We start from the raw sequence: 14003 nt of genomic DNA, 5'->3' as shown, positions 1-14003 counted from the left end.
ACAACATCTCTATTTGTGTCCCAGCTCTTGAAAATTGCTTGCATGCATCCCGTCTGCAGGCACTGCAATTTGCTCTACTCAAACTCGCAGCTTCCCTGCTGTTACAGTGAGAAGCCAGTCCGTACACCTTCTAAGGCCTCTCTGAGCAAAATGGTCTGGAGAAAGGTCAAGAAATTTTTCTGACAACAAGAGCCTGAGCTCTTTAATCTTCTAAGGCTGTTGAACCAATTCTGTATGTGTGTGGCTCAGTAGATTTCTGGGTTTATGCCTCAAATTTGTAGAATATCCAAGTCAGATCAGACTTCTCCCATCTAACTTCCAGGCGGTCTGTTTGCAGGGTGTGCATAAAAACACAGATTGTATCATATTTGAGTATCCTTTAACACGAGCATGTGTAGAATTTACTTCAAATTAAGGACTGATTTATGCAAGCACACAATCCAAAACAGACACACTGCCTGGCACAGCTCCAATTCCGTTGTGGGCTTTTCCCTGGTTAAGAAACTGCATTCTCCAAAGTCTAGATGAAGTGTATTGAAAAGGGAGAGAGGAGGTGAGTTTGCAGGCAAAAGATGAGCTTCTGTTTGTTCCTCAGAATTTAAAAGACCAAGAGGAATGTATTTCTGGGAAGCCTGCTAAAAAATAATACTAAGAGGCTAGCTGCCAATTTAGGCAATATCTGTAACAAAATAAGTATAAGCCACTTCAGAAGAAATCATTTGAGAATCCAGCTGCTCTTTTTTTCGCTCCAGAGTGCCAGGCATAACAGCCACAGCAAGGATCTTCAATGAAATCTGCTTGTGATTACAGAATGATGACAGGTAGTGAACAAGAACTCATTAAAATTCTGTCTTCTGAACGCAGTGAAAAACCAGTAGTATCACACGAAGGCCAGGCAAGCTGGAATCTCCTTAGCACTTGGTGAAGGAAGACTGCAAGACAGCATACAGTGCCAGAAGACCCTCAAGGCTCTGATCACTCTAACCAGAATAGCACAATTGGAACAGCGTATGGGTAGATATGTCATGGCTGGCACAAGAGACTCACGTGGCTCTTGTCTAATCTCTGCACCAAGGCGTCTGAAGAGGCTGTATGCAGAAGGACCTAACAATATCCTCCATGCCCACATCTCAGAGCGATGGTGTGGCTGGCTCCCATGGTACAGAGTTGAGAAATGCAAGTCAAAGCCTGCATCTTTTCCTCCTTCTCTTTCTTCCTCTTTGAATCCAAATCACTGCATCTTTCACACAGGGCAGCTGATCTCTTGCCTTGGTGCAACAAGGAAGCTGTGAAATATTTCAGCACTTGGCTACTTTGCTAGTTCACAGGCAGGCAACACTGAAGTCATCTTATCCATCATCAGCCTTCACAAGAATGCTCCAAGTTATTAGGGAAGTCATTTTAAGAGAAATGCAGTGTTCATATATTCAAAAGTTCAAACACTTTTGCATTTCTCTATAACTATACATTACTGGAGTCCCAGAAACTCTAAATTTTATCACTTCAAAATCCAGGATTTTTATCTTCAGTCTACTGTTTGATGACAGAAACACTAAAGGAGAATGAACATCCAGACATTTCCTCAAGATGTAGGATCAGAAATGACTGCTCTGCATGGAAAGCACTTGGGTCCCCTGGGCTCCTGTTAATGCAGAACTGTCTTCTCTGGCAGATGAGTAGTGACAGTGCAGATCTTCAAACACCTTCTTTCGGTTAGCATTTGCTGCCCTTCCACATCCACCAACTCAGTTCCCATCTGGTTTTAGCAGTATCAGCAGGTATCTCTGGACCCATCAGAAACAAATCTTTTTACCATTTGCAAGTAGGAAATTATGACTTCCAAATTACATGAGATAATTTATGTCTGTTTTGCATAGCACATAAAACCTTGATGGAATTTGTCACTGAGCTCATCAGCTGTCGTAGCAGCCCCTTTTGAAGGTAGACTGTTTCTTCACAGGGCAGGAATTACCTTGGTTAAATCAGTCTTTCTGCTGAAGACACTTCATAATTACCATGTCTATCCTTCATGAGGAATAATAGAGCCTCAAGATTATATCTGCATGCGGCAGGGCCTCAGGTAACTCTTGCTATAATTAGTAATTTATCTGATCTGAAAGTCTTTTCTGGATTCAAGTTTTTTCAAAAAGAAATAGCCCTGAGATCTATGTTTTTGGCACCAGCACTTTGCTCAGAGAGAGATGTTGGACCATACGCTCCTCTAGGCTCAAAGGGATGAGCCCTCCCAAGCATGGGAACACTGGAATTATTGGGACCTCATGGGGCTGCACCAACACTGGAATAGTGTCTGTGTCTTCCCTCATGTTTCAGTGGGGGATGCTGTCACAATGAACTTACAGTGCCACAGAGACATCAAAGGCAGTGACAGCTATCTAAAACACAGCTCTTTGGTGTAGAAGGGCTGCTCTCATCTCATACACATGGAAAGTGTCGAGGGACCACAGTAACTGGTTTCTGTCCTACGCATCTCTCTTCGTGTCAGAAGAGCTAAGCCTGGGAGAACTGGGAGAAACTGCTGATACCATGTCTTTCCCACTATACCTGATCCTTCACTGGAAAGTAAGAACACAAGAGCTCAGCAGAATGCGTTTCCATATGGCTTTTCCTACTCCTGCCAAAACAGTTGGAGTACCAAGAGTGGAGGGGAGTTGTGCTAAGCGTAGTCCAGCTCACAGCCCTTACAGGAGAGGTGATGGCTCTGTTCAGATTCATCCTACAAAGCCTGAGGAGGCAAGTTGTCTAGCAAGCATCACACTGTGCAGTGGTAGTGGAACTAGGCTGAGATCCACAGATGTAAATATCTTTGGCAGAGGTGACACTCAGAGGTGTCTGGAAGAAAACCATCAGCTCTGGGCTTCCCCAAGCTGGGCATAGTGGTGCCTGTTGTGCTTTGATGCTGACTACAAAACTCCTGAGCTCAGCAGCCAGGCTGGGCACTGCCTCATCTCACTCAGTGGCTGGGCACAAGCCATCAAGTTCCACTCCCAGGGCACCAGATCAGGCTTACTCCACAGGAGCCCAGGGGCAGACAGAGATGTGCAATGGCTTGGGTAAATCCATCTCCAGCACTGAATCAGACTGTACTCTCATCCACATCAGGTTTGGAGGGTGAACCAAGATGCTGTTGGGCTTTTTAACTGGGATAAGTTTGAACCAGAGGTGAAAAGCTCTCACATCCTGTTCCACATTCCTCAGACTATGCAGCTCCACTTTAATCCCACCAAGAAATTTCATTGTAAGTATACATAATGCTTCTCCTTGCTATTTTTCTGTTCTTTCGGATTTTAGTATTTGAAGGGCAACAATAAACAACCCCACAGCCCATTACATAGGTAAGCACACAATAGTGAAGAGCTGTGTGCTAAACTTTTTTCTGGGCCCATGAGAAGCAGATTTGGGGAGGATAAAAGGCAGGTCTCTGCCAGGCACCCCTCAGGTGGCTGTGTCCTTCTGCTCAGAGGACAGGAGGTGTCAACTGAGGGCAAGGAGCTTTGGAACCTGACCTTCCCTGAAGCTGCAGAGGGAAAGGGGAGAAAGGGAACAGCCAGGACAGGTGTATTCATCTAAGAAAAGAAGGAGACGTCAGGAACAGCAGTGGTACTCACACAAAAAAGAAAATAGGAACCTTCTTCCCCTTCCCTCACCCTTCTAGATTCCCATTCTGAACCCGCACAGCTCAAACTGCAATTGCCAGAATTTCAGAGCTACCTCTCCTGCAGTTGCACAGAAGTCTTCTCTCCCACAGCCAAGTTTAATTTGCATGTTGACACAAGAACTACACTCACTTACTTGCAAGACAGCTGATTAATCCCTTCGATGTAGTAGCATACTCCTCCATTGACACAATAGGACTTGGCTGTTTCGTTGCATTTTCTAGCATGCCCAGACCAGGAGGAGAGAGTTGTGGTTACTGCAGGAAAAAAAAAACAACACACACACAAACACAAAAAGGATATAACGTTATTTCCTTTGTTGGGCAATTCTGTTTTCTTAGATGATTTTTAATTAGTTCAGTTGCCAAAGTAAAAACCCTGGAGCTGCAGACCTCAGCCCATGCCTTTAGACATACTTCATCTTTCCAGGTGCTGGGGCTGCAACTTGACCTCACTGTTCCCAGAAGAGGTGGCGGAGTGAGTGGGGTGCTGAGGACTTGCCCTGCTCCAAGTTACTAGCGTGTCAGGACAAGATCATCCTTTTGGTAAGCTGTATGGAGAAGTGCCCTTTCCCAGCTCTCCTTTGTCCTTCTTTTTCATGTGCATGAAATCCTGCACCAGCGCTAGGAAGCCCCGAACACATTCTCAGAATCACAAAGCCAGGTGGCATGCTGCTGAGGCCTGATATGCATCACAATGCTGGACCAAGATCCAGAGATTCTGCAGAGGACACTTCAATAATAGGAGGATGCTTCGATTGCTCCACATTTCCCAGAGGAAATGATTTTTCAGCTCATGAAGCAAATGCCCTCACTGTGCCCAGAACAGGTCCAGTGCAAATAGAAACAACTCTTCCTTCCCTATTTCTGAGCATGTCTCTGTAGTGCCTCTGGTTCTGCTTCTAGAGACGAAGCAGAAATCTGGCATGATAAGGCAGCCAGACCCAGTCTGTGCTAAGGAGGAGGAAGTAAGCACAACTCAAGGTTCCCTGGGTACAGATGGTTTTCCAAAAGCGTCCATGGCCTTCCTGCCGTGTAAGGCACAAATAAAATGGAAGTTGAGGATAGATGATTCCACCGACACTGCAAAGAATTCCCCACAAACACCCCTGAAATATGAAAACTCCCAAACTTCTGTAGGGAAATTCACTTCTTCCTTCCAATTAATCTTAGTGGGATCTCTTCCAATTCAGTTTAATGGGAACTAGAAACCAAAACCATCATAATGGCTTTGTAATGAGGCTGTATGATTTTTATAGCAGCACATTACTTCCATGACCAGTGGAGAACTGTTTGTTCAGGGATGAGGAGCTCTAAAGGATAGCATCTACAGACTCTGCAAGGCCACTCCTTCAGCTGAGTACTTTACACCATGCTTACATCTGATTGGGATTATAACAGGATTTTCATCCAATTATAAACTATTTTCATCTTTTAAACAGAATTTAAAAAGAGACTAACATGAATGAGGCTTGGGAAGTGCGTGTTGTGCATGTCCCAAGAGCTGTGTCTGTCAGAAAGAGGTGGTTGGTCAGTTCTCCTAGGAGCACCTTGTTAAAGTCATTATTTCTTAAATCCCGTTTTCTGCAAGTTCTGTGTCTTTTCTTTCAGCAAAGCACAAGGTATGTTAAAATTGAGTCACAAAATCATATTCTCACAATCTAGATGTTCCAAATGCTAAGAAAAAGAGGTAGTCAGCTCAGGTTCTGGTTGAGAAGGGTGTCATAAAATGCAAGCTGCTGTCAGAACAAAAGCTGAGCTCTACTGGTCAAACAATAGCCCAGACAAGGGTCTGACAAATAGGCAGTGCTTAAGGAAGGGCAGATCAGCATGCAATGACAGTTTTCTTCTGACCATCCAGAATGGGCAACTCAGGGGACCTCAAGTCAGCCGCAGTGCCTGTGATGGATTTCTCTTCCATGAATGTGTCTAGCTGCTTGAACAGATCTAATCTTGTAGCATCCACATTATTTGTGACAAGAACTCCAGTGTTATGTACACAATGTGAAAAGGCACACCTCAATTTACTTCTTTGAAACCTGACCCTTTCTAGCTCTTGCATCAGAAGAAAAGAGTGTTCGTTTCCACACATTTCCCCTGTGCTACCTGTGGCTTTGCTGGCACAGGCAGCATCTTCTTTGCCAGCTAGAGCACAATGATCCAGTAGCCTCCTACACACAGGTTACTTTGTTGTAATCCTTTTCGTGCCATCTTTATTTCTACTTTTCTTGTTGGAGATGATGAGACCAGAACTGCAGGTAAAGTGGGGCCCAGGGATGCACACAGGGTTCATAATAATTCCCAATGTTCATTTTGAGATTAGACCTACTGAATGCAGACCCTTATTGATAATAACCCTGAAATCTCAGTCCTCCATGGGAACAGTGAGTGCAGAACCTCCAAAGGGGCTTGACTGCTCTGGGATAGTGCTGAGGCCAGGACTTCACGTCCATGGGGCCAGAAGCTAAGAACAGTTAGTGAGGAACCTGCCAATCCAGGGAGCAGGAGCAGCGAGAAACAAAACGTCTTGCTCAGAAAATGTAATCACAACTGGTTTGCATTGCAGCCGCCCTGGGCTGCGCATCACAGAGAAACACCTTGAAGCACGAAGCATGGAGACCAAGGGGGATTTCAGTGGGTTTCCACCACACTAGCAGGATAATTCACAGACTCACGAGCGTTCCGCCACTGTACTTGGTGTGTAACTGTATTTCCTCATCAGCCTGAGCCACTGGAAATACCTTTGCAAATACTGGCTCCTGAGTCATCTGCAACTCAGTAACTGATGTCAGCAAAGTGAGTTCCATGTGCAGTTTACCCGCAGTCATGCATTCACTTCTGCTCCAAACACCGCTCAGGTGTGCCTGGCGACCCAGGGAGATTTTTTCTGCAACTACAGCACCTTTATTGCCGTGTCAGATCAGGCAGATTTTACTCCCCACTGACTGGTGTGGTAGAATGAGGTCTTCATTCAGATTCCAGCATAACCCTGTCTACTCCAAAGAACTTGGGAAGTTATAATGTTACTGAGATAAATGGAGATCTGAGTAGATCAGGGAGCGGTTTGGAGCAAGAAATGGCATGTTAGCTGCAACCTGGGTGAAAAGGGACTCACGTGAAGGTAGTGGAAGAAAAGGAAAGGATTTGTGCAGTGACATCGGTCATGTATCAGCTGCCTCCTCCAAGCACTTCAACAAATGAAGAGCAAGAAATACAGAGTGTGCATTAAAAATGCTGCAGAAAAGAAGTGGTACAATGAGACCAGTGGGAATAAGTATGACAAGTCCTGAGACAGGGGCCTCTGTGAGCACACAGGCCAACTGGTCACAAAGCTCTGGCAAGCTGGAGCAAAGCCTGGAGCAGCTCACCCAGCAAGTCTCCAGCCAGGCTCAGTTCTGGGGCTGAAAGCAAAGGAGAGGGATAAGGAGGTGAGGATGGGCAAAGAGAGCTGCCTTTGACTGATAGGATTGTGAATGACTCCTCTCCTTTCCTCTCCTCTCCAAGTAGAAAGGACATCAGTAGTTATACCAGGAATCTTATGCAACTTATATCATGCATGTTGTTTAGGCTTTGCAGGCAGCTCGTCAGTCTGTTCTCAGGAATCAAGTGAAATATTCTGCCTTCAGTCTCCAAAGGGTTAATTAATGCAGCCTGGACTATAAATTACAGTTAATTTTTCACAAACTCCAGCTACTGTCGAGGAAAGCAGGGAAACAGAGATAGTTTCACTACTCTTTTTTTTTTTTTTTTTTTTTTAATAATGTTGACTAGTGAGTTCATAGAGTACAGACACTTTATTCTCTCAATATTTAGACATTCAGTTAGACATATGAACTCAGCTGGTCAGAGAGTGTATACAGATTGCCTGCTCTGTATATGCCTCATGTACTTACTGATAAAACACAGAATTGCTGAGGTTCCTCTCAACCTAGTTCATCCAACTCCTTGTCAGGGGAACATGGCTGAGAAGGTGTCTGGCAACCTATTCCTCAGCTGTAGCAGTGTAATCCTAGAGTGAGCCACACTAAATCCATGATTTACACTGATGAATACACGAGGGACTGTTGATCCTAACCATTCTCTCAGTGGCAGATTTTTGTACATTTGCTACAGCACTCTCTTCTCTCACTAAAAGTGAATGGACGCTGGATGCTCATTGCTGCTATCTGCACGTAAAATCAGAAGGGCTTGCGCAGACCAGGACTTGCCTGGCAATGGATCAGTGACTCTAGAGCTCATAAAAATTCTGCTCCTTTGTGTTCCTGTATGTTTATTCATTTGGAAAAGTTCCAGCATTTACTCCTGCATTTTACTGAAATAGATCCTGCTCAAGTTGCCTTCCCATCTCCTGTGGGGATCATGAGCATCAAAAGCCAGACTAGAAGTTCACCCAAAAATACAAATGCCAGACTTCAGGACAGTCATCTGAGAGCAACAGATATGGCTGATCAAAACCACACAGGCACATGTTCTGTATGGACTGTCCACATGTTTCACCGCGTAACAAGTTTAAAGACTTAGAAGCACCAAGGGAGTGCCTGTTTCTGAGGGAGAGGTCCTGCAGGGATGAAGTCCTGCATAATCAAAACCCCACCAGCTGCTTCTCCAAGCTGATCTCCCGAGTTTTATGAAGTAGCTCTTCCTAAGCTTTTTTGTATGTTTATCTCTATGTTTTAGCACCACATGATTTTATTTTTCCAAATCTCCATCACCAATTGTAATAGCAGCAACATGATACTTTAGTGAGGAGATCTGCTCAACAACTTAAAAAGCGGGGCTAGTGCCATCACAAATGCTTTGCAGGCTGGAGAGCTTAAGCCCAAGAAGAGAAGCAATGTGACAGGACCACACGATGGAGTCAGACCATCAGGCAGATCCCCTGGTACATAGCCTCCTGCTCCAAAGGCTGGCCATATTGCCTTACTTCTTCAAGGGGATGTCAGCTTCCAACCCACGCTTTACTTTTCACAGATGGACTTCCCTTCTGTGCCTTTAGAGTCGTAATGGCCTGTCCTAACGTCACACCTTCAGTAGCAGGCAGAATGGTTACTTCAGAAATACACTGTGCAAAATAAGCAACGAATGTGATCTAACACAACACAGACATAGCACAGCTCTCTCTGAAGATTGACAATGAGATCTCCAGCACATCCTCCTCAAAGTACCATGCCTGCATACATGCAGGCTTCATTCAATTATCAACCACACCTCCAGCTCTGGACTCTAAATTTAGGCTTTTAAATTCTCTGAGCAAAGGCCACACCAGGTCTTATTTTAGTCTAATCTGACAACTGGTCTGTCCACATGACTCTTGGCAGACCAGCTTTTATCTGCTCCAGCTGTGCCCTGAGCTGGCTGGACACCCTTCCACTCCAAACTGACAGCACCATGCTTGTGATTCTATCAATAGCTCTAGGAGAGCACAGTGCCTTTAGACCGGACTGACATGGGGTCAACAGTTATTGACCTAGCAATCGTCGTGCAGATCTGCCATGGTTATCCAGTAAAGACTATGCCAGACAGGCCTTGAAAGAGCATGAGGAGAACTGGCTGAACTTTAATTACTCAGCACATCTTACTGTGGTAGATGCTCAAGTTTTGTTTCAATCAGATGTGACTTACAAACCACACCTGAGAAATGACACCAGTGAGCCATTGTAACTGTGGCAGCCCACCAGGTTTATCTCACTTGGGAGAGAGAAGTACTGAAAGAATTCCCATCGTTTACCATGGTAAGCATTGGAGAAGGCAGCAAATAGGAGAAGGAGAAACTGAATGTGTCCAAATTAAGTCCAGTGACTTCAACAAGATGCACAGAGAGATGGACTTAACTGGAGAAAAAATGGCTGTTTCACCTACCCTTCCATGATGATCTTTAAAGGGACTTAAGGGAGTGGTTGAATTAAAAGCCCTGCAATTCAATACGGAGAGCCCAGCTTTCACCCAAGTACATCGCATGTCCACCAGCACAACTCAGCACTGCCTCTCTTGCTCTGTCTCCATCTTTCTGTCACCCGCTCCCAAACCTCACTATGCTGCAGAGCATCAGTGGAGTGAAATTAGATGGCCAAGCAAACACTGCCCATCCCACACACAGGCTAGCAAAGGGAAGGCATTCAGCCAGATTAGCTGAATAGTGTCCCAGACAAAGGACATGAAGAGAGCCCAGGTGTGCACACTGCAATGATCCACATGTTGTTTTAGAGCACCTGTCCATCATTGTCTGCTGATATCCAAACTGCACTTCCTACACCCAGTCCATACTCTCCTTTAACGCTTAAGAGTTCACCTGTTTGTCCAAGTCAAGGAAACGGATTAGAGGAGAACCCAGTAGCAGAAAACAAGCAAAAGAAGTTACCTGCCCTTTTCAGAGATTTCAAACATTACCTCACCTTCTGGAAATGAAATGTGGGTAAAGTTTCAGTATCTTCATCCTGCATAGACTTTACATCTCAGAATGCTTTACAGATTGCTCTGAACTTTATTCCATTTTTGTATCTGTTAGAATGTTTCTGAACTTTGATAATGATTCCTATTCTGTTTACCATGCAGGTCTGTAGCCACAGACTCCAGAACCTTGTCTGGCTGCTTCATGCTGCACAGTGACAGGATCACATTACCATTTTGAATACTCTGGATGTTGTAATGAGTATAAAGGACGTTTCTCTCTTCATCACGACACACGATCAAGTTACCCCATTCCTGCAAGTTCCTGCTTGTGAGCTGAGCCATTGTAGCCACCCAATGCACAACCTCAGCCTGTGACAAACACAAGACAACATGTCTTATTTAATGCTTTTTCACGATGGACAAGGCTACTGCAAATATCTCTTGCTTATGGGCTCATCAGGAAGATTCCTTGATAAGAGCAGCACATATGTCTTCTCTTCTAAGCCCCATTGCTTTTTTAATCAAGCACCTCTGTGGCTGCTCTAGTCCAGCAACACACAGACATTAGTATGTATTCAGAGAAGGGGAAAGACAGCTGTATCATGGCAAAATACATAACATCACAGAAGCAATTTCTCAGACAACAGGGATTTCCCTTTGCAATCTGGCCTTCAGAGTCTACCTTGACTATGTGGACTAAAGCTGCTTAAGATTGACACTATGCCTCTGTGACTAGGCCAACTCACATCATACTCCATGGCAGAGCTTGTTACACCTTCTAAATGGCTCTCACCTGAAGGTGCTACACCACTGAAGGAGTGGTGCCCTATGCATATACCCCGTTGTGGGTATAGTACTTCCCCCAGCTATACTGTTGCTCCCACATGAGCTGGACTGGGATGCAAGGCAGATTTGAATCCAGATCACTTGAGTTTGCTGGCTTTAGTCCCAAATCCACACTAATATCAGGATTGTCTTTACAACAGAAAACAGAAAACATCATGAGATGCCTGGGTTTCTCTTTACCATCATGAGATCTGTGAGACCCATACCAACCAGTGCCCTGCCAGAGGGAGCCAGGGGCCCTGCTGCAGGCTGCATGCAGGCAAAGGGAACAGCAGCTGGGGAAGAGATCCCATGTACACCAAGATTTCTAAGAACTGATGGTACAGGTTTGCTCCCATGCACTTAGTAGCTTCATGTCAAGTGCCAGCTAGCCAGGGGAAGATGTTGAGATGGAAAACAGCAGGACAAACAATAGACTTCCAGAGAAGAACATTAGCCAAGGACAGAACACCTTGGAGATGTGAGTTGTGTTTCGAGTCCTGTCAAGGCATCTAAGCCTGCCTTGTGCTGAGTGTGCAGCAGTAACCAGAGGTCTGTAGCCATTGTTGAAGAGGAGGGAAGCAGGATTTGCTGGCAGTTGCACTTACAAGGTGATATCTAACAGTATTTAACAGGCTAAACAATAGTCCAGAGGGGAAATATGGGCAGAAAGGCAGCGATGTGCCCAAGCTGCCTGCACATGGCACACTCCCTTCCCAAGGAACCACAGCTATCACTAAACTCCAGCTCACATAGTGCTGTCTTAAGATAGTGTCTAAAATCCAGTGGATTTTTTTCAACATTTAAGTGAAAAAACGAGGTGAGAAAACCTATGACTACAGACAAGTTTTTGAATATAGACGTGTACAGTAAATGCAAGAAATTTATAAGAATGAGATACTTGTCATCCTTCCAGATCATCAGAACTCACAACATCTTCATTACTTCCTCATATGTTAGACACATGCAGTTCTGTTATAGACCAGCAGTGATCACGCATGAAAATCAGTGATAATGTGTTATTAGCTTAAAAGTTGAGAGAGAACATAAAAAAGAATGTAAAGGAAATAGTTGATTACAATTTTATGTCTGGAGACTTTACCATCTCTTCATATCAGTAAGAAAAATGCAGACAGCCAAGCAGGCATTATCACACTGAGAGAGCAAAGGAAAAAAGTTTTTCCAAAGGAGAAAGTTCTATGCAGGTCACCCAGCATTTTTGCATGTTTCCTTTCTATTGCTGAAATTTTGCTTTCACTGTAATAAGAATATATCTAATGTGATGAAAATGTACTGTATGGACTTATGCTGATGAGCACAAAGGAAAAATCCTGGAGAAAGATGGTATATCATTGCATCAATGCTGCCACATCCCAGCGTGATGTGACCAGTGCAGTGGAAGGCTAAGAACAATGAAAGAGCAAATCATAGAATTATAGAATTGTAGAATCACAGAATTATAGAATCACAGAAAGGTTTGGGTTGGAGGAGATCTTTAAGATCACCTAGTTCCAACCTCCTGCCATAGGCAGGGCCACCTCCTTCTAGCCCAGGTTGCTCACAGCCCCATCCAGCCTGGCCTTGGATGTTTCCAGGGTGGGGGCATCCAAAGCCTCTCTGGTAACTTCTTCCAGTGTCTCACAGGAAAGAATTTCTCCCTAATATCTAGTCTAAATCTAACCTCTTCTATTTTAAAGCCATTTCTCCTCATCCTGTCTCTACCTATCCTTATGAAAGTCTCTCCCGTTTCCTGTAGGCCCCCTTCAGGTACTGGAAGGCTGCTATCAGGTACCCCCAGAGCCTTCTCCACATTAAAGAGTCCCAGCTCTCTTAGCCTGTTCTCGTAGGGGAGGTGCTCCAGCCCTCTGATTGTTTTGTGGCCCTCCCCTGGACCTGATCCAACAGCTTCACGTCCTTCTTCTGTTGTGGACCACAACTGGAAGCAGTGCTCCAGGTGGGGTCTCAGAAGAGCAGAGTTGAGGGGCAGAATCACCTCCCTCAATCTGCTGGTCAAATGCTAAGCAGTCTTCTAAGCAGAAAAGCTTTTAGAATCGGATTTAAAATCATAAAAATGGAGCTTTCCAAATAGAAAACATTCCTATAAAATCTGGAAAGCGGAATTGTCAACACAGAGGTGCAGCCAGCTGCACTGTCAGCTCAGCAGCTGGAAAGGAGAAACAGTACAGACGTGGAAATGCCTGCTTGGTCCTCGGCTCGCTTTGGGCAGGCTCCTGGTGGGCTGTCCAGCGTGCTGATGCTGCCTGCAAGCTGCAGTGTCCCTGAGCAGGGAGAGGCTCTCCATCACACAAATAATGCGCCCCATGAGAAGGAGACAAGCCAACAGCTTGGCTCCCAGCTACATTTGTATATATTGCTGCGTGCTTTGATTTTCATTTGTGCCTATTTTCTACTGCAATCATGACGAATAAATACACGGGAATGTTAAGAAGTAGTTCCACCAAATCAAATAAAATCAAACGTGGGGAAATCTTTTCTTGTTTTCTGGAAACTCAAGAAATAATGTGACAGCAGTGAGCAGCTGTATTTTCTGCCTCTTTCTTTTGACATATTCTTACGCGCCTTATGTCTCCTTTCTACTATTTCCTTTGTGTTTTTTTTCACCTAGACCCAAAAAGTTTAAATAAAATAAATCTGTAAACCAAAGATTGCAACAAGCACATCTTAGAAGTATCAAAAAGTCCATGCACTGGAAGAGCTGCAGACACTTACAATTCACCCCCAATTTTAAGTAGTGTGTTCTTCAAACTACCGTTGCAGTAGCTATTAACCTCTCCCTCTCCAAGATGGACACAGCAATATAAATTATATTTTGAAAGATGTAGTGGAAGATCAGGGCTTTGGGAGAAATCAAAGAGGAGTAGCAATTAAAGAAGATTCCAGGAGGCAATCAAGCATTTATGCAATTTGTCTCATAAAAACAAAACAAATAAGGGGAAAGAAGCTGTATGGGAGTGGGGGGAAAAGGTACTTACACTCTTCTTCCATAACAACTATTTTAGTTTCTGAGGCTGGTAAAACTTGTGGTGCTTTCGTTGTTCCTGGGGAAATTAAGGTAAGAAAGTAGTGAACAAAATATCTAATTTGAACAGAGAAG

The 14003-nt window shown here is 44.4% G+C and overlaps 1 protein-coding gene across 2 annotated transcripts in view; it reads right to left on the bottom strand.

Annotated features, from left to right (window-relative positions):
• The window catches only part of NRG2 (neuregulin 2), an 82256-nt gene that overhangs the window by 29927 nt on the left and 38326 nt on the right, over positions 1-14003 (bottom strand). Inside the window, exons 4-5 of one of the 2 annotated variants that reach the window (XM_085236334.1) lie at positions 13882-13947; positions 3811-3931 (exon numbers count right to left, since the gene is read on the bottom strand). In XM_085236334.1, the coding sequence (XP_085092460.1) occupies positions 3811-3931; positions 13882-13947 (187 nt within the window). The remainder of the gene's footprint in view (positions 1-3810; positions 3932-13881; positions 13948-14003) is intronic. The other variant, XM_085236335.1, reaches the window with a different exon arrangement.

Source organism: Meleagris gallopavo, chromosome 15 (assembly GCF_905368555.1).
Source record: "Meleagris gallopavo chromosome 15, MGAL_WU_HG_1.1, whole genome shotgun sequence".
NCBI lineage: Eukaryota > Metazoa > Chordata > Aves > Galliformes > Phasianidae > Meleagris > Meleagris gallopavo.
The sequence above is the reverse complement of the archived record's forward strand: the minus strand, read 5'-3'. Positions and strand labels throughout refer to the sequence as shown.